Source organism: Berghia stephanieae, chromosome 1 (assembly GCF_034508935.2).
Source record: "Berghia stephanieae isolate SIO BIC M18660-M18661 chromosome 1, UCSD_Bste_1.3, whole genome shotgun sequence".
NCBI classification, from domain to species: domain Eukaryota; kingdom Metazoa; phylum Mollusca; class Gastropoda; order Nudibranchia; family Aeolidiidae; genus Berghia; species Berghia stephanieae.
In genome coordinates, this window is record NC_088360.1 from 112046386 (window position 1) to 112066685 (window position 20300).

The 20300-nt window shown below is 35.8% G+C and overlaps 1 protein-coding gene across 4 annotated transcripts in view; it reads left to right on the top strand.

The window, feature by feature from the left end:
- LOC144962745 (multifunctional protein CAD-like) overlaps window positions 1-20300 on the top strand; it is a 59464-nt gene that overhangs the window by 10598 nt on the left and 28566 nt on the right. For all 4 annotated transcript variants that reach the window (XM_078895967.1, XM_078895966.1, XM_078895965.1 and 1 more), the window contains exons 7-27: window positions 579-1017; window positions 1699-1830; window positions 2328-2561; window positions 4487-4708; window positions 5427-5615; window positions 8547-8780; window positions 9063-9200; window positions 11339-11506; window positions 12983-13065; window positions 13531-13777; window positions 14153-14251; window positions 14835-14936; window positions 15133-15255; window positions 15506-15688; window positions 16883-17101; window positions 17391-17558; window positions 18007-18189; window positions 18580-18684; window positions 18899-19144; window positions 19469-19550; window positions 19887-20053. In XM_078895967.1, the coding sequence (XP_078752093.1) occupies window positions 579-1017; window positions 1699-1830; window positions 2328-2561; window positions 4487-4708; window positions 5427-5615; window positions 8547-8780; window positions 9063-9200; window positions 11339-11506; window positions 12983-13065; window positions 13531-13777; window positions 14153-14251; window positions 14835-14936; window positions 15133-15255; window positions 15506-15688; window positions 16883-17101; window positions 17391-17558; window positions 18007-18189; window positions 18580-18684; window positions 18899-19144; window positions 19469-19550; window positions 19887-20053 (3763 nt within the window). The remainder of the gene's footprint in view (window positions 1-578; window positions 1018-1698; window positions 1831-2327; window positions 2562-4486; window positions 4709-5426; window positions 5616-8546; window positions 8781-9062; window positions 9201-11338; window positions 11507-12982; window positions 13066-13530; window positions 13778-14152; window positions 14252-14834; window positions 14937-15132; window positions 15256-15505; window positions 15689-16882; window positions 17102-17390; window positions 17559-18006; window positions 18190-18579; window positions 18685-18898; window positions 19145-19468; window positions 19551-19886; window positions 20054-20300) is intronic.

The following is a 20300-nucleotide window of genomic DNA, read 5'->3' on the forward strand; positions in this document are numbered from 1 at the left end:
GATAGAAAAGGTTAAAGACACCCTATCTGTTGAACCATTAAAAACTCAGAATTTAAAACTTATATTGTGTTATTGTAGTTTAAAAGCTAACATAACCATTCAAAACAAAATGCACTGGATGTGAGGAAATTTAAATGGAGATCAGTTCAAAAAAATATATGATGTGATAAATGATTTTTTTTAAAGTAGTCATTCAGAGCCCTTTTTCGGCTCATGGAGTCGGGAGTTTATCTCAGTTTCTATAGCGTGAAACGGACAATAGCAATTGCTTGCTGTCCTTTGGATATGACACTAGTCTAACACAAAGTACTTTCCCCCAAATCTAGCAAACTCAGCTACCCATTCACTGCTGGGTGGACATGGGTGTCAGAAAAAAATCTCGACTTCGCCCGGGATCAATCTCAGTCCCTTTACATGTGAAGCGAGTGCTCTCCCAACTGAGCTATCGGGACCCCCGTGAAAAATGATAGAAGCCAATTTTTTTGTTTTAAAAAGCAATATTTTAAATTCCCAACTATCAAGTTGTTTTTTTTTTTTAAATTCTATTTTTACATTAAGTCATTCTGTTTCCTTACCAGATATGGCAACCGAGGCCACAACCAGCCATGTTTGTATGAAGATAGCATTCGGTGCTATATAACCAGTCAGAATCATGGATTTGCTGTAGACACACAATCTCTCCCTAAAGGGTGGAGGAAATTGTTTACAAATGCCAATGACAATACAAATGAGGGTATGGTCCATGACGAAAAACCAATTTTCAGTGTTCAGTTCCATCCAGAAAATTTTGCTGGACCTCAGGATCTTGAGGTACTTTTTGATGTGTTCCTTGAGCATGTATGCTCACACAAGGCTGGGGAGCCAGGATCTCTGAGAGACAGAATTCAGAATCAACTGTGTCCCTCTGGTGTCCCTCGTACCCCTTCCAAAGAGGTCACCCCAAAGAAAATCCTCATCCTTGGTTCTGGTGGTCTGTCCATTGGACAGGCTGGTGAATTTGATTACTCTGGATCCCAGGTGAGGTTGGCTAAAGTTATCATACTTTTGTTTTCTTTGGGTTTTTTTTTTTTTTTATATATTCAAGCATCAAATGATGATAGCCAAGAATTTTTGACTAATTAGAGGTTTTCACCTTAAGTAAGAGTCAAAACTTTATAGTTGTAATCAGATATAGAGACTAATTCAATTCATGTCTCATACATTTTTAAGAATAAGTCTTAAATACAATTTTTGCCATTAGATAAAGAAGAAAAAAAACAGAAATTAGATAGACCTGTCTATAGATTCCCAATTAGATAGACCTGTCTATAGATTCACAATACATTCATTTTGAACACCAAGTTGAAACTGCCCTCTCTGACAAAATTAGATGAGACAAGAGCATCACGCTGTCCATGAACTAGGCTTTTGACCTCAGTTATACATAGGTCAAAAGTGAACTGACATAAAGAAAAGCTTCCTACGACAATCCTCATTGCATGATTTGATTGTAATTCAGAGAGGAGCTTGTACCATTGAGAAAAGTCTGGAGTTCTTATAGAAACTGTGAAAAGTGTCAAAGGCTTAAAGTGATGATATGATAACAAAGTAATCCTCTATATTAATTGATAACAGCTTGCACATTACAGCACATCACAAATAATTCAAAGGTACAGTGGTTATTTATCAATACATTGGTTTACAATCATCCTTCCCTAGGCCATTAAAGCACTGAAAGAAGAAAATATCCGGACCATTCTGATAAACCCCAATATTGCCACTGTACAGACATCTCAAGGTCTGGCTGACAAAATTTACTTTCTGCCCATCACGCCAGAATATGTTACACAGGTAGGTCCAGCAATCTTTGTTCATGCAATGTCAATTATATTTTCTAAACTGTTTATGTGGCTACTTTGAAAGCCATTTATCTTTTCTATGTTTTATTGAACAGTTATAATACAATTACCTTATGCAAGAAGCAAACCCTGAATAGATTTTTCATTTTCAGACTGTGGTAGACCAGTTACCCCTTAGTTTGCACCTCTTTAGGATGTATGAATCTTGTTCACTCAACCCATAAGTAGATCACAAAAACAGCCAGTGAAATGTCAAGTGTAAATGTAGAAACAAGAAAAAAAAAGGAAATGAAAAAGTTTGATTTAAAAAAAAATTTTTTTGGTGGTTGTGTGTGTGTGTGTGTGTGTGTGTGTGTGTGTGTGTGTGTGTGTGTGAAGTTTAGAGATAAAAGTAATTAATTTGTGATGAAAATGTTCCTTTTCTAAGGTTGGAGAGTAATTGACTGGTCAGTGATTGAGTCGAGGAAATGTATTTTTGTTTTTCTCTAGATTATCCAGTCTGAGCGTCCTGAAGGCATACTTTTGACCTTTGGAGGGCAAACTGCCTTGAACTGTGGAGTTGCCCTCACAAAGAACGGTGTGTTGGAGAAGTATGGGGTAAAGGTGCTGGGAACTCCTGTTTCATCGATTGAGTGGACAGAAGACAGGAAAATATTTGCGGAGAAGATGGAGGAAATATCAGAACACATCGCACCCAGCGAGGCAGCTTATTCCACAGAACAGGTATTATTTGAGATAATTAACAATTAACTAGCAAGAACTTTTTTTTTCTGACATAATGCCATATGTTATGATTAATGCATTTTCACCTTCTTTTGTGATATGGGACTTTCAGTTTTTCTGGCCATTATGTAATATGCCACCCATAATATCAAACAAAAATACTCTATCATATGGTATTGTGTTGGGATGAACCAGGTGTCAAAATGGAATTTATGTTCAAATTGATTAAGATTATGAAGTTTTAGCCTATCTTAAATCTCTTTAATAATGCATAAATGTAAATGGTAGGATGATTGATATGTGACATACATGATAATTGCCATTATCAGAATCAATAAAGTATATCTTATTTTAATAAATTGCATATGATATATTTTAACTTTATAGTGTCTGCTTTGGTCTGACATTATCATTATACAGTTGACTCCGCTTAATCGCACACTCCGTTTATAGGCTACTCATTCCTGAAAAACGGAATTTTTTTCTATATATAATCGCTCCGCTTCATCGCTACACCTTGATTGCAGTGACAACCAACAGCCTTATGAAATCACCGATGCTGTTCCCATTCCACACAACTTTTCAGCTGAAGCATTCATCAATTCTTTACAATGGACAACAATGTACCCATCAGCGATGAACTGATATCTCAGGAGCTACTGAGCTCCATTCAGCCACACAAAAGACAATGCCTGGAAAATGAAGATGAGGATGAGTCATCAGAATGTGACAAACCACCCCTGACAAACACTGAAAAACTTGACATGGTGGCAAACAATGCCGCTAAATCTAAGAACGCTTGACAGATGATCTACATTGGCAGGATTGGAGACAAGGGTTTATAAACAGTTTGCACAGAATATAAAGCAATCAACTCTTCACGACTATTGTTCTTATAAACAATAATGTCACATTTTATTGTCGGTAAAACATGAAAAAACATTTTTTTAAAAAGAAGCCCAAAAAGGCTATATATTGAATATGACGGTCCCAAGCCCATAGACAACCCAGAAGGAGAGGTCCCACATGAATTGCACATGAAAGCTGGGGCTTAGATGCTGTTATTAGCTTCTCCGCTTAATCGACACACTAAACCGAACTCCAGAGGGTGTGTGATTAAGCAGAATTGACCGTACCTGATTAGGATTAGGGCAGTTGATTACTCATTGAATTTAATAGAGTCAAACATATTATTATTCACTCAGAGCGGGGTTTTTTCTTCTCAATTCAAATTTAAAACAATTTTGCCCTCTTTGATTGACAAATTCATTGATCTTCAATTCTCATAAAATTGAGCAAGAATATGTTTTAAAAATTGTTATTTCAAACCAGACCGCAAAACACAGTATTGGACACTTTTCTGGTGGTGTTTTTAAATCATTTTTTTTCTTCAAATAAAGCACTAAAGAGATAAATTGTTCCAGTAAAAAGGAAATTAAATAAGAATTTCCTTTTCATTAGAAAAAAAGTTCCATCGGTTATGAATATGAAGTTATTCTTTGTAAAAATAAATATTACTATGGTGATTTGTTATTAGGAAACAATGGACGATGCAGTAAGGGACAGTTGTGGGAAATGTGGGGTGATGCCTTGTTTTAAGGGTTGAGACAAATGAAAATTATTTCTTGTTTATGTAAAAAAAGAACGGCATTTTTCTGTTATAGAATCCAAAATCTAAAGATGAGCCGAAAAATTAACCTGATGAGACTGATTTTTCATTGGTTATTGACAAAAAGCATGTTTTTCTCACAATTTGTTTTCTTCACACAATATAATAATTTGCAGATATTTTTGTCTTTTTCCCCATACAGCTATCCCCTTATGATGTTTCTAACACCTTTAACTTATGCACTACCACTGCATCATATATTTGATTTAATGTATGTTTTTTTTTTGTGTGTTTTTATTTATATACCTGTGCATAGGCAGTTCAAGCAGCTGAGAGACTTGGCTACCCCGTCTTGATAAGAGCTGCGTTTGCATTGGGTGGCTTGGGCTCAGGTTTTGCAGACAACAAAGAAGAGCTTATCGGTTTGGTAAACCATGCATTTGCCCACACATCCCAGGTTTTGGTTGACAAATCTCTGAAAGGCTGGAAGGAAGTGGAGTATGAGGTGGTCAGAGATGCTTATGACAATTGTATCACAGTAAGTTGTTTTATAGAATAGTAGTAAAATCAATATGGTTTTTCTGTGTGGTGGCTCATGAACATGGCACAAGTCCAAAAAGAGAAGGTGTAAAGGGTCAATATCATGATATTGACTTACGCTTGCCATGATGTTCTTGGAATATCACTCTTTCAGTATTGCTTTTATCCTGAAATGATTTATATGTTATATATTTGTTTTGATAAGATGAGTACTAATTGAAGAATACCAGACCCATTTATAGTCCTAATTTTCTCTTGTTTAAAAACTTTTATAGCGCAATATCCACTAAATTTGCTCAAAATGCTTTAATGTTCCATTAACCATCTGCTTTGAAATGGTCTCAGTTTTGAAAATTTTTAATAAAAAGATAAATGATTTGCAAAGGAAGGAACGATTCACTTTAGACCCTATTTTTCAGGTGCAGCAATAGATAGATGTCAAAATCGATTAAATAAATTGATTTCAGTACTTTTTGAAAAGAAATTCTGAAGCTTTTCTACATAATATACACTATTTTCTTACCAAATATCCCTCAATTTTCATAAGGAAAAATGCAAGGAAAATAAAATGCACACAGGAATCCTATAAGGATTTGACAATCCTGCCATCACTTTTTTCAGTTCAAGGGTAAAATAATTCTTGTGGAAAGGGGGTTGCAAGTTAGTTTTATTTTAAGATAATTCTAGTAGTATGATTTTGACATATCTATTTTCAGGTCTGCAACATGGAAAATGTGGACCCCCTCGGCATTCACACAGGAGAGAGTATTGTGGTGGCCCCAAGTCAGACACTGACCAACTTTGAATACAACATGTTACGCACCACAGCTATTAAGGTCATTCGGCACCTTGGAGTGGTTGGTGAATGTAACATTCAGTACGCCCTTAATCCATTCTCACAACAGGTCAGCTACCATTATAATATTTAATATATGTGAGGCGCTCTGTGGAAATACTTTCGTGAAATGACTAATAAAGGGTGTTTTGGACTTTCCAATGAAAATGAGGATTTTACGATATGATAGTTCAGAGATGCCAAAACTCCGGTCTGAAGCAAAAAGTTCCAAGGATACCCCTCCCCGCTTTCCAACCACCACATCATCATCACAGCCACTACTGCTACAACCACCACCACTACATAACCATCACTACCACGACTACTACAACCACCACCACTACATCATCATCACTAGCACTACTACTACAACCATCACTACCACCACTATTACAACCACCACCACCACCATCATCCCTACCACTACTACTGCAACTCATTATCACTACCATTACTACTACAACCAACACCATCATATCATCATCACTACCACTACTATACCACAACCACCACCACCACAACATCATCATCACTAACAACCACCATCACCACATAATCATCACTACCATCACTACTACAACTACATCCAATACTACCACATCATCTGAACTAACACTACTACAACCACCACCACCACATCATTATCACTACAACTACGGCTATAACCACCAGCACGTCATCACTACAACTGCAACCACACCACCACATCATCATCACAACAACAACTACTACAACCACCACCACATCATCATCACTACCACCACTACTACAATCACCACCACCCACATCATCATCATTACTACCACTACTACTACACCCACCACCACCACATTATCATCACTACCACTACTACTACAACCACCACCACCACCATACCATCACTACTACTACTACAACCACCACCACATCATCACCACTAGCACTACTACTACAATCACCACCACCACATCATCATCACTACCTTTTCTACTACAACCACCATCACCACCACATGATCATCACTACCACTATTGCAACCACCACCACATCATCATCATCACAACCACTACTACTACAGGCACCATCACCACATCATCACTACCACTACTACTGCAACCACCACATCATCCTGGGTGGGGTTCCTGACCTCCCATAGTGGGCAGGGGGGTACATACTGTGTCTTGTATCCCCTTATATCTGTTTTCCAACATGCTTTCTGTCTTTGTCTTGGAATGAGATTACTTGGTTTTGTCCTGGTCCAGGCCAGATGCCCTGGCTGAGAGGGAAACAGTTGAATGGATAGTTAGTTTTGGGAGATGATATTTTTTTTCATTGTAAATCATCTCTCTGTTATGCACTGTATTATGCTTTCTTTATATTATATATGATTTGTAAAACATTTGAGTGTGTTCCTCTTAGCGGAGACCTGTGCTTGTGTCTGGATGAGACTTTTAGTGACTGGGTGGGGATTCTGATCTCCCATAGTGGGCAGGGAGGTACATGCTGTGTCTTCTATCCCCCCATACCCGTTTTCCAATTGTTTCCTGTCATTGTCTTGGAATGAGATTACTTTGTCCTGATCCTTGCTGGAGTCCTTGGCTGGGAGGGAAACAGTCGAATGTATAGTTATAGTTTTGGGAGATGATATTTTTTTCCTTGTAAATCATTTCTCTGTTATGCATTTTATTATGTTTAGTTTACATATTATATTATATGATTGGTAAACATTTGAGTGTATTCCTCATAGTTGGGACCTGTGCTTGTGTCGTGTCTGGATGAGACTTTTAGGTGATCTCAAACTAAGTACTTTGGCGGTGTGCTCTTGGAATCTACATCTGTTCCCTATTTGAACCAGTTCCCCTTTGTCTTACCTTTTCTTTTGTACTTTAATTGTAATTCTAGAACTTTTTACTATCCCATTTTCTTCCTTTTTACTGGCGCTGATATGACCGTAATGTGTTGCAAGCGCCGTAAAACCCTTAAAAACAAACAAAACAGACTTTTAGTGATCTCAAACTAAGTACTTTGATAGAGTGCTTTTGGAATCTACACCTGTTTCTTATTTGAACCAATTCCCCTTTGTCTTCCCTTTTCTTGGATGCTTTATTGTAATTCTAGAACTTTTTGCTATCCCATTTTCTTCCTTTTTACTGGCGCTGATATGACCTTAATGTGTTGCAAGCGCCGTAAAACCCTTAAAAACAAACAAAAAAAAAAACCACCGCATCATCACTACCATTACTACCTCAGCCACCATCACCACCACCACCACCATATCATCATCATTACCACTGCTACTACAACCACCACCACCACATCATCATCACTATCACTACTACCAAAACCACCACCACCACATCATCATCACTACCACTACAACTACAACCACCAACTCCACATCATCCTCACTACCAAATTGATTTGTTGATTCAAGATTACTTCACCAGAAGATAATTGACACTTCCGGGAGCTTTACCAAAATCTACAGTGACTCAGAGGATAAGACAGCTAAAATTAGCTCCATCTCCGAAACGTCCTGAGAAGTTTTGTACACTTTGAAGTCTTTTTTTTTTTTTACACATGGCCATAACCCAGCCAATTTTTGCAGCAAAATATAGAGAATTGTCTACCCTTTCACATACCAATAGCTGAATTTTCTTAGATACATTTCCCGAGAGCTCCTCACATTATTTCACACAACATTTGTCTTTAGATTGTGGGTTCAAGACTGGGTATAGAATTTAAAACAGAGATGCTGCTTTTTGATTAACCTAGAATATGTTTAAATGAGCATCAAATGAAAATTTTAACAGCATCATGTATTTTACTTTTGAAATTTATATTTTAAAAATACTTTTATTGAAAACGACAGGTTATAAATAAGATTTGGTGTAGTGACAACTTTGCAATTTTCCTCAAATTTATTTAAGGATATTATATTTATTTTGTAGTATTGTGTTTTTCAATGCTTTTTCATAAAAATTTATGGATTTAATTTTTTCTTTTCATTTCATCATTTCAGTATTACATCATAGAAGTGAATGCTAGATTGTCACGTTCATCTGCTTTAGCCAGCAAAGCAACAGGCTATCCCTTGGCTTATGTGGCAGCCAAACTTGCTTTAGGCAAACCATTGCCATCGCTGAAGAACTCTGTGACAGGAGAAACAACAGCTTGCTTTGAGCCCAGCTTGGACTACTGCGTTGTGAAGATCCCTAGATGGGACTTGAGGAAATTTTCTCGGGTTTCCACAAAGGTAAGTCATAGAAATTATTATGTCAAGAGAGAAGAGGGGGGAGGGGGGGAGGGGGGGTAATGAAATCTAAGAATAACAACTTGATATAATAAAGTGATTTATTGTTACAAGTACATAATAAGGACATTTCTACTTCTTCTTGCTATTGAAGATGAAGGTGATTTTTGTATTCAGGATATTGTAGGAGGGACAAAGACTCACACTAGTTGAAGTACTATAGTTCATATTGCTAAATATCTTTTGATTGTTTTTGTTTGTTTTGTTTGTTTGTTTATTTACCAGATTGGCAGTTCCATGAAGAGTGTCGGAGAAGTGATGGCAGTTGGTCGCAAGTTTGAGGAGGCTTTCCAAAAAGCTCTGCGCATGATGGATGAAAGTGTGTCAGGCTTTGAGCCCAGTGGACAAAGTGCGTGTGAAAAGGTAATTTTATAATTTTTTTTCATGATGGGTAATTTCTCAACTTGGTTACGATGTTTATCATGACCACCACCAAAAGATGTTTGTTTCTCTGGAGAGAAAATTATGCTCACTTTACTGAGCTTTATAAGTTAACTGTTTTTCTCAGTAGGATTGAATAATCATTCCAATCCAATCCAATCCAAAATAGTTGCTGTTTCATGTGATGAAGATTGACACAACTTGATGTGATGGGTGGCATTGACGTATTATCTATTTATTTGTTTTAAACTGGTCGTGTTTTGAATAACTATGGAGTATTGTCGGGTAATTGGTAGCTCTGACATTTTCAGGGATGCTGTTCCATACGCAAATAGCAGTAAGGAACAACGACTGTTTGTGCGCATTGATTCTGAAATATGGCAGTGCATATGCATTTACTTTTCTTCCCTGGTTCTTCGATGTATTAATAGGGATGGTGATGGTTCCCTGTCAGTCCTGGAACAACATATTCAGCTTTTGTATCTTTCTCCTTTCAATATGTGGGGTCCATTTTAAATGTTTCATCATGGCTTTTAAACTGTCAGACCCTTCTTTGTATCATATTTTTTTATTGATCGATGTTGATGTAATTGGGTCCCATATACTGCTGCTGTATTCTAAAACACACCTTACAAATACTTTTTAGTTGTGGGACATGATGATAGGTTCCGACGTAGAAAGCTAAGGGTGTTATTGGCTTTGTTGTATATCTTTTTAATACGTGGGTTCCACTTTAACTTGTCAATTGTTATGCCCAGGTAATTAGTTGCAGTTAAAAATTTTTCATTGTGGATTGTGCAGTCATTGTTAATTATCCTCCCTTTGTTGGTTAATTCAGATGACTTGACATTTTTTCGGATGGAACTCCATATTCAACTTGCTTTCTCATTCTTGCAGGTTTGCGAAGTCCTGTTGTAGAATGACTCCAACTTTCTCTGATTTTATTTGTCGCTATAATAAACTGTCATTTGCAAACAACCAAATCTTTAGCGTCGATACATCCGTTCTGGCATATCATTGATATAAGCAATAAAAATTGTAGTCTGAGTTATGTCCCTTGTGCTACTCTTGATAGCACTGACATTGGTGACAATATTTTTTTTCCAGCCATTACTTTCTGTGTGTGTCTGGTGAGAAATGATTCAACCCATGAGTATAAATTGCCTGAAATGCCATGAGGATTTAGCTTTTTCTATAGGCTTTTGCGATGAACTTTGTCGAATGCCTTGCTAAAATCGAGAAGGATTGCATCAGTTGTTGCTGTGAATTATATGTTTTAGTAGTTTGCAACGGATACAGGTCTGTAGTTTTCTAGGTCCACGATATATCTGATCTGGTAGCACAATTTCCCTTTTCGATAATTTTTATTGAATTAAAGATGTTTATCATGTTCTTCTGTTGGAGCCAAAAATTTGTAGCTCTTTGAATATTTTGTGCTGGCATGCAGGTCTGACCAAAATTTATTTTCTTCTCTTGTTAAACATTTCAATGATTTATTTGGAAACATCATGTGCCATACCTGGGTGTGGTTCCTGACCTTCCATACTGGGCAGGGAGGTACTTACTGTCTTCTATCCCCCTATATCTATTTTCCAACTTTCTTTCTGTCTTTTTCTTGGAATGAGATTACCTGTTTTTGGCCTGACCCTGGCTGAGAGGGAAACAGTCAAATGTATCGTTAGTTTTGGGAGATGATATTTTTTTTCCTAGTAAATCATCTCTCTGTTGTGCACTGTATAATGTTTTGTTTACATTATATACGATTTGTAAACATTTGAGTTTGAGTGTATTCCTTTTAGTGGAGACCTGTGCTTAACGTCAGGATGAGACATTTAGGTGATATCAAACTAAATACTGTGATAATGTGCTCTTGGTTTCTACATCTGTTTCCTATTTGAACCAATTCCCCTTTGTTGTACCTTTTCTTGGGTGCTTTAATTGTAATTTTAGAACTTAATACTATCCCATTTTCTTCCTTTTTACTGGCGCTTATATGACCTTAATGTGCTGCAAGAGCTGTAAAACCCATAAAAAAAAAACAACAAAAAAACATGTGTTGTACCTATTTGACCATTTGATTTGTCTGGAATAAAATTTCAACAAAAACTCTTCATTTCCAGGAACTACAAAATCCAACAGACAAGAGAATATTTGTCTTGGCTGCTGCCTTGAAAGAAAACTGGACCATTGAACGGTTGTATGAGCTGACCAAGATTGACCGCTGGTTTTTGTACAAATTTAAAAACATTATTGATCAAACTCAGAAGATGGAATCCTACAGAGGAAAGGTGGGTTGTCCTATTGTTATTTTTTGTGCTGTATGTGTGAATTGTTGGGTCTTCATAAACAAATAGGGAAAAGGTGAAGAGCATATGAAGAGGAGTAAGCACTATTGGAAGATTAAAATATGACATTGCTTTATTTTGCAATGTGTCACTATTTTTTTAAAATTTTGCACTTGGCAAACCCCATATAGACAGAACATTAATGTAATTTTGTAATATTTCTGTGTCCCATTGCATGAGTTTCTTTATCCACATTTTATTACGATTGAGAAAATCTAACATAAATATCACAGAAAACACGGTTTGGAATAGAAGTTGTGTTCAGAGGGAATGTGACAATTTTTTTTCTATACTTAAAAAAGTTAATGAAGAAAATATGACTTATGAATGATGTATTAGCTACATAAACTCTTTCAAGAAAATACAGCTCGGTTCCCAGCAAATCGCCCCAATTAAGCAGTGGCCATGAAATTGAGCAATTTTTTCAGATTTACCATAGTCTACTCTGCATTTATCCAGACGTGATCGGCATTACAACTTCTTATGAAAGATGTTTTTTCATATTTTAACGCCATAGTAATCAGGGAGACTTGTTTAATGTCTATTTTGAGTTACTTCACCTTTTCTGATGAAGTCATTGGTGGGGTGTCCTCCTCATCACTACTTTCGTGGTGTTCAATTTTCTGTTGTTTTCTTTCTTTTTGTCTTATTTTTGTTTGTTGTTGATCTGTGCATTTTCAATTCAGCCTCTTCAGTGAAGGCACCAGAGCACTGTAGATTGTTGTTGTAATCCACTTATGGCCATTGACCCAGACCATGAACGTGACAATGGCAGTCGATGACACTGACAAGGGATACGTGTAATTTCTATTGTTCAAATCAAATCTCTGTGATGACTTTAATGAACGGTTCGACCACACACCTGATTGGTAGTTGCATTAGACACTAACAGGGGATACAGGTAAATTCTATTGTTCACACCTCTGTGATGAACGGCATGACCTCACACCCGTTGACCATTCCATCAGACTAATTTGCATTTTATGAACCATCATTTTAAATGATTGACGACAACGAAAACGCTCTTTTTATGGGGATGGTCATTGTCAAATTTTGTCCCCATTTAGCTGCGGGCCGTCCCAATTAAACAGCTGAGAATTGAAAAGGGTATGACATTTTATATCGAAAAAAATATGTTTCCAAGGAATCGTACCAATAAAGCAGCATCCCCAATATCAGCTTGGGCTGTTATACACTTTGATTTCTGAATAATTTTAAAACTGATTTTATCATATTTATCAACATTGAGACTTTTTAAAATGATATGCAAGATAGTATGTATATTCCAACCTTTAAAAATTATACCTTCAGTAGTTGCAGTGAGAAAAACCCTATGGACAGTTATATTCAATATAATAAAGTTGGCATGTTGAAGGAAGTGTTAAAGTATTCATCCATGTGTTTATTGATTTATTCCAGCCAACTGAAATTCCCAGGGAACTACTCTTGTCTTCCAAACAATGTGGTTGCAGTGATGAACAAATAGCCAGAGCTGCTCATAGGTGATCAGTCTAACGTTTTTTTACCTCTAAATTTCTTATTTTCTTTGGCGTCTGATTCTTTTGATTTATGTCACTTGATAATATTTTTCTTTCCTGCATCAAGTAAAATACTATATGGTCTTGTGGTATGACACCTTCAACCATTAGGTTCAGGGTTCTAGTCCTGCTCTGAGCGGGGCATAGTTGAGTCTTTGGAAAAGGCTTTTTAATTCTATCACCATACCCAGGTGTAAAATAAGAATGTGGTCTTTAACGGCCTTGTCTCTGTCAAAAAGAATTGTAATATCTTATAACAGTGGATCTCTTTAAAGTGCTTTTAACATAATTAGTGGATATTGTGCTATATAAAAGCTCGTTTTTTTTGTTTTTTTTTTGGGGGGGGGGGGGGGTTATTTTACTTTTATGTTTAAAAAAATTTAAGAATTGAATCTAACATTTTATCAACTTTTATCCTTCTGTTTGTAGCACAGAGCTGGTGATTCGCAAGCATCGCTATGATCATGGTGTTATTCCCTGGGTGAGACAAATTGACACTGTTGCAGCAGAATGGCCAGCCAGCACCAACTACTTGTATCTGTCTTATAGTGGTGTGGAGCATGATTTGCCTTTTCCTGGCGAGTATATTATGGTATTGGGATCTGGTGTGTACCGCATTGGGAGTAGCGTGGAATTTGACTGGTGTGCAGTCAACTGCATACGCACTTTACGAGACGTAAGTTGTTTGGTTTTTTTTGTGTGTGTGGGTTTTTTGTGTGTTTTTTTATTCACAGACTGTCTTAAGATAATAGTAATTGCAAATTGTTTTTCATAGATCAGGGATAACTTCAGGTAGTGGAGAGAAAAGTCATGAAAATTTGTTTGTTCATTTTATGATGGTATGGTATTGTTGAATAGACTAAATACTTGAACTAACATTTTGTAAAATATTTCTTTCCCACTCAAGTAGACCTGTCAGAGTGCATTTATGATTAATGTGTTAATGATTCAGAGAACAATTAGCAAAAAGGAAAAGCAGATAGTCTTATCTGTGACTCTCTCCTTTTGCTCTCTTATACTCAAATAATGTTTATGTATGTTCTGTTTATAGATGGGCCACAAGACGATTATGGTGAACTATAACCCAGAGACAGTCAGCACGGATTATGACATGTGTGACAGACTTTACTTTGATGAAATATCATTTGAAGTATGGTTTTGATTTTTATTATTACATTTTTTACAGTAAAAATGCTGTAAAATTCATTCTCAATAGAGTCTACAATTGTGTTAATTAAGATATGGTAATATGGATGTTTCAAATTGTAAAACAATGCAAACAACAAATGAAACAGACCATTTTTTCATGAATAAGAAATATAGCTAGAAATTAAAAATCTAAATAATATTCCAAGGAGAAAAAAAGCATATAAATCGAGTATTATGATACCATTTTGAAAATATTGTTTGTTTAAAAAAACATTTCTTTTTGCTTAGAAAGGTTGTGTCTGAATATTTGTTTGTATTTTATTTTCATTTAAAGCTATTTAAATCTACTTTACAGTGGTATGTTATTTCTGAGGAATTCTCAAATTTTGTACATGAAATTTGGCAACGTTGCATTGTTGTGCATACCTATTTTTAAATGTATGTTTGGAAGGATATACGACTCTATGTAGATAGAAAATATAATTTTCGTGCTGTTTCCTTTATAAATATTCAACTATTTTTGTTTTGTTTTATCATAGTAACAACTCTTGGGATTACACATCATGATGTTCATTCTTCCGCAGACTGTGATGGACATTTACAATTTGGAGAATCCCTCAGGCATCATCTTGTCTATGGGAGGACAGCTACCCAACAACATTGCTATGGACCTACACAGACAGCAGGTACAATGAAATTGAAAGTATTTTTAAATCAATAAAATACTGTAGGTTGCAATTGGATTCCTGTTTTTATATTTCAGAAGTCATTTGGGAATATATTCTCATTTTCAGATTTAAGTGGTGCCAATAGACTATCAGATTATTATATGTTATGTGAATTCACTACAACTTAAAAAAAAATTTTTTTTTGGATCATCAGGCCGTGATTCTGGGTACCTCCCCTGACAGCATCGACAATGCAGAGAACAGATTCAAATTTTCCAGAATGTTGGATAATCTGAACATTAACCAGCCTAGGTGGAAAGAGCTCTCCACTACAGAGGTATGAAAACAAGTTCTCAATATAACTAAGTTTGGGCTTTAAGTACTGTATTCACAATTTTGTTTTAATTTTTTTTTTTTAAATTGTTAAATGAGCCCTTTATAGATATCGAGTTATCTGCATAGCTCTTTTTTAAGGCTGTCTGACTTATCCTTTAAAGAGGTGAAGAAAAATAATATTTAGAACTTTTTATCTCAGTTACTGTGGTGCTAAAAAAATTCAATTCACTTATAATGCTTTGTCTATTTAGTCTGCCAAAGAATTCTGTGAGTCTGTGGGATACCCCTGTCTGATTCGACCTTCCTACGTCCTAAGTGGTGCAGCCATGAATGTTGCTATGACCCCATCTGACCTCGACAACTTCCTGAGCCAGGCATCTGCTGTGTCCAAAGAGCATCCTGTTGTCATTTCTAAGTTCATTTTGGATGCTAAGGTAAATACTCAATACCTTTTTTTTTTTGTTTCTCTCTTACATAGATCCAATTTTTCAAGAGAGAAATTTTTGATAGTTAAAGAATTCTGCAACTATTTCCTGAAAAGAATTCCAGCTTCCATGAATGAAGTGAAATTGGCTATGTAATTCCTGAGAATTTTGAAAAGCAGCTGATGAAAAACAAAATATTCTGGTGTTTGGAATTTTTCTAAGTCGAAGATATTAGTATTTACAATAAAGCTTATTCTATAATTGTCTTTTTCCCTGTCGGCAGAAATCCTGTGTCTGTGTCAGTGTGGGGCTTTGGAAGTTTCAAATTAGCCACAGGGATATATTGCTGTTGAAACGTTGCCCCTTCATCTTGCATATATATGTTTGATGGCTAGATTTCAAAGTTTCAGTGATTTCTTTTAACATTCAATCCGTCGATAAAGGATATCCTTTATGCAGTCAGCTGTGTGCATGCACTTTTAAAAGTATTATAATTTCTGGAAATTAAAGCAATTATAAATTAATGCACAATTGAGATTTTAAAAGTCATCCAAAGAGCAAAAGAATAGCTTCAAAGTGCGAGGAAGAACCAAATGACTTTTCAACCCCCCCCCCCCCCCCCCAGAAAAAAGCATTTATGAAGCGCAATATCCACTAAACCTGCTCAAACTGCTTTACAAAGTGTCCTTAGCCAGCATCAAGATTTAACATGTAGGTCGAGACATGACGCCTGTTAGGTGATATTACATTTTTTTTCTGGCAGAGACAACACTGTTAACAGTCAGGTACTCATTTTACACCTAAGTATGGTGAAAGAATGTGAGTAAAGAGCCTTTTCCATGTGCTACTCAGAGTGAGACCCCAACCTTGGAAGAACAAATCCACATAGCTGCACAAATTAAGTAGCCTACTTTTTAAAATGTTAAAGTCAGTCACATGATTATTTCTCAATGCCCATATCCGTTGAACACAAACATCCATAGCATCATTTTAAAAAATAATTTGGTTCAACATTTTCAATATAAAACTGCATCATTCATTTTAGTGATATGATTTGTATTTTTTGTCAGATTGTAGGGATAAATTTCTAAATATTGTATGGGTTGTTTGGGGTTTTTGTTTGTTTTTTGGGGTTTTTTTTTCATTTCATTATTTAGAAAAAATATAATAATAATTTTCTTTTTCTTTTTTTTTTTTGGACAGGAAATTGATGTAGATGCAGTGGCAGATGATGGAGAGGTGGTGTGTATGGCTGTGTCAGAACATGTGGAGAATGCTGGAGTTCATTCAGGGGATGCCACTCTAGTTACACCACCTCAGGATTTGAATGAGGAAACCTTGGCTAAGATCAGGGCCATTTGCTGTGGCATTGGTAGAGCTCTGGGTGTCACAGGACCCTTCAATTTACAACTTATTGCAAAGGTCAGTGGGTAATTTAAAAAAAAAAAATTATTTAACATTTGATCCAAAACAAAGGACGCGTCAGATAGAATTTTACAATTCAAGGGAAGTTTGATGTGCCTTTTGGTGTTGGAGCTGCTTTTCTCTCCCATTCTTACAGCATATTGACAACTCAGTGAAAAGGAAATACAATATTTTCAGGAAATTAGATTTACATTTAATTGTAAAAAACAAATAAGTATACCATTTTTATATAGCACCTATTTAACTAATTTATGTTTATTTATTATTGCTTGTTATTTGATTTTAGGATAACCATCTGAAGGTGATTGAATGCAATGTCCGAGTATCCCGGTCATTCCCATTTGTGTCAAAAGCATTGGGGCATGACTTTGTTGCCATGGCAACACAAGTGATGCTGGGAGAAAAACCAGAACCTGTCAATGTTATGTACGGATGTGGGAAAGTTGCTGTCAAGGTTTGTACATGTTTCTTGTTGATGGCTATTTATAAACACCAGTTAAATCAGAATAAAATATCACAGTCCCACTCACAGCTGTTTCCCTTGAGTAGAGTCTTGATATTTGCCTCCTATGATTTGAGGAAAATTTTGATTTTTGCAGACCCAGATTCCTTTTGCGATATTTGTTATTGGCTCTATCATTGTGTATGAATGTCAATTGCGCTTAATAGTAGTATTAAATAGCAATTCCTCATCTTATTTATATTTTTGATTCCAAATTCTGGACTTGGAGACAGTTGGGTTGGCATTTGCGGATGTTGCTCTAAATTCATTTTGATAATCATTAAACAGTTTCAACATCAAAATGCCAGTATCAGATAAAATTGAATTTGTGACAATTAGAAGTTAATTTTAAATTACAAAGATTTTAATTCTGTTTGATGTTTGTTTGCACCTGGTTCAGGTTCCAGTCTTCTCCTTTTCCCGCCTGCAAGGAGCTGATGTGTTACTGGGTGTAGAGATGGCCAGCACAGGGGAAGTGGCAGGTTTCGGTGAGAACCGATATGAGGCCTATCTTAAGGCACTGGTCAGCACAGGATTCCAGATACCCAAGAAAAATATTCTACTTTCCATTGGAAGTTTTAAGGTACGATCTTATATATAAGCATTCGCTTTCACATTTTAAGATTCAAACTTGGTAAATTTGAGGGCTGTCATCTTCATTCAATAAATGATTTATTATAAATTCCTTCCTTCGTTTTTTTGTTTTTGTAAACTTGTAAAGACTTCATAATTATTCAGATGAGAATACTACACTAGTTACGAATAAAAAATTTTTTTTTTTTACTAATCCAATGGTTGTATGATAAAAAAAACTGGAAAGAACAAAACAATTGCAAAAATCTAGTTTGTCTAACAGAAATAAAGATAGAAAAAGGAAAGTAAAGCAGAGATCTTGTTTGAAAGATCGGAACAAAAACGAATGATAAAATGATTACATTTCTTTCTATTCGATTTTTTATTTTGTTTTATTCAGGACAAAACCGAGTTGATCCCATCAGTGAGTACCTTGGAAAAACTTGGCTACAAACTCTTTGCCAGCATGGGAACTGCTGATTTCTACAACGAACATGGATTTAAAGTAAGTTTGAGAATATGCACCCTGTGGGAGAGGGATGTGGAACTGTTTGTTAACTTTGGTCTTTATGACACCTATTTAGATTTATCTATAATAATTCACTTTTATTATGCTTTACTTTCTGTTTGAATATCTTGATTTTTATAAATTATTTTAAGATTTTCAACCATTCTAAGTATTTAAGATGTGTGATCTTTGTCTTTCATCATTTTGATAGGTCCAGGCTGTTGACTGGCAGTATGAGGATTCTGAGTCCAGCAATGTTTATAATGGGGAACAGAGATCGATTGCAGATTACTTGGCAGATAACATCATAGACCTGGTCATTAACCTTCCGCTAAGGAATAATGGATCTTACAGAGCATCATCCTTTACCACTCAAGGCTACAAGACAAGGAGAATGGCCGTGGATTATTCAGTGCCTTTGATCACCAATGTCAAATGTGCTAAGCTTTTTATTGAGGTAATCTTTTCTCATAAATTATTCAAAGATGAGCTAGGATTGGTTGGATTTAAAACAAATTATTTTGTAATAAATATCTCTCCAATTTATACCAATTAAAGAAAAAGGCATTTGCTTACTTATCATTGTACCACAATATTTTGAAAGATATGAACTGAGAGAGCAAAGTAACTTATATTTAACTTCATTATTATTAGTAATTAGTATTACTAATTTTTGGTCCTAATGTTTAATAAGTGTTTTACAACTTGATAAATTCACAATTGTTGCAACAATGTAGGTTTTAATTTAACTGATTATGTTGGTGATATTATACCTTTCCAGGCCCTCCACAGACTTAACAGAAAGCCTCCTTTAAAGACTCACATTGATTGCCTCTCTTCCCAGACCACCATCCGTCTTCCAGGTGGGTTATTATTTATTTATTCAATAATGAGAATGTTATGCAAAGTAATATTTATTTTTACATTATGAAACAATATGTGTGTTAATGTTTAAACAATTTTTATCTGTTCAGCTTTTTTTTTGGAGAGAAAGGGGAGTGGTGGAGAGATAGACTTATGTCCAGTTGGAACATAGCAAACAATTGTTGTGCCTATTTAAAACTGCAGAAACTTGAATTAACTTCATCGCCATGAACCTTATGGCTCTGAAGAACCACTCTCGCCTCAATCAATTTCTGTAGAATTAAATATTTCCTGTGTGTGTCTCATTTGAATTAATGATATCCATTTTGTGTTAGGTCTAATTGATGTCCATGTCCATGTGCGAGAACCTGGTGCAACTCACAAAGAAGACTGGGCATCCTGTACAGCTGCTGCTCTGGCAGGGGGTATAACAACCATCTTGGCCATGCCAAACACCAACCCAGCCACTGTGGATGAAGAAGCTTTCAATCTCACCTCAAAAGTTAGTTTTCTTTTGTTTTGTTTTTTAAATTTCTGTCAATCTGGTTTGACCCTATCCCAAATTAGATTGATACTTGTGATCATGTAATTTTCATTTTAAGCCATCAAATGGTTTCAACCTTATCCTTCGAAATTTGTCAGTCTACATTCAAAGCTGACAATCATCCCCATTTCAACTAGGTTTTGGTTCCCTCTCAGATCAGTCCTTGGACTGGTACCATTTTCCATCATTCTCTATCTCTTAACAA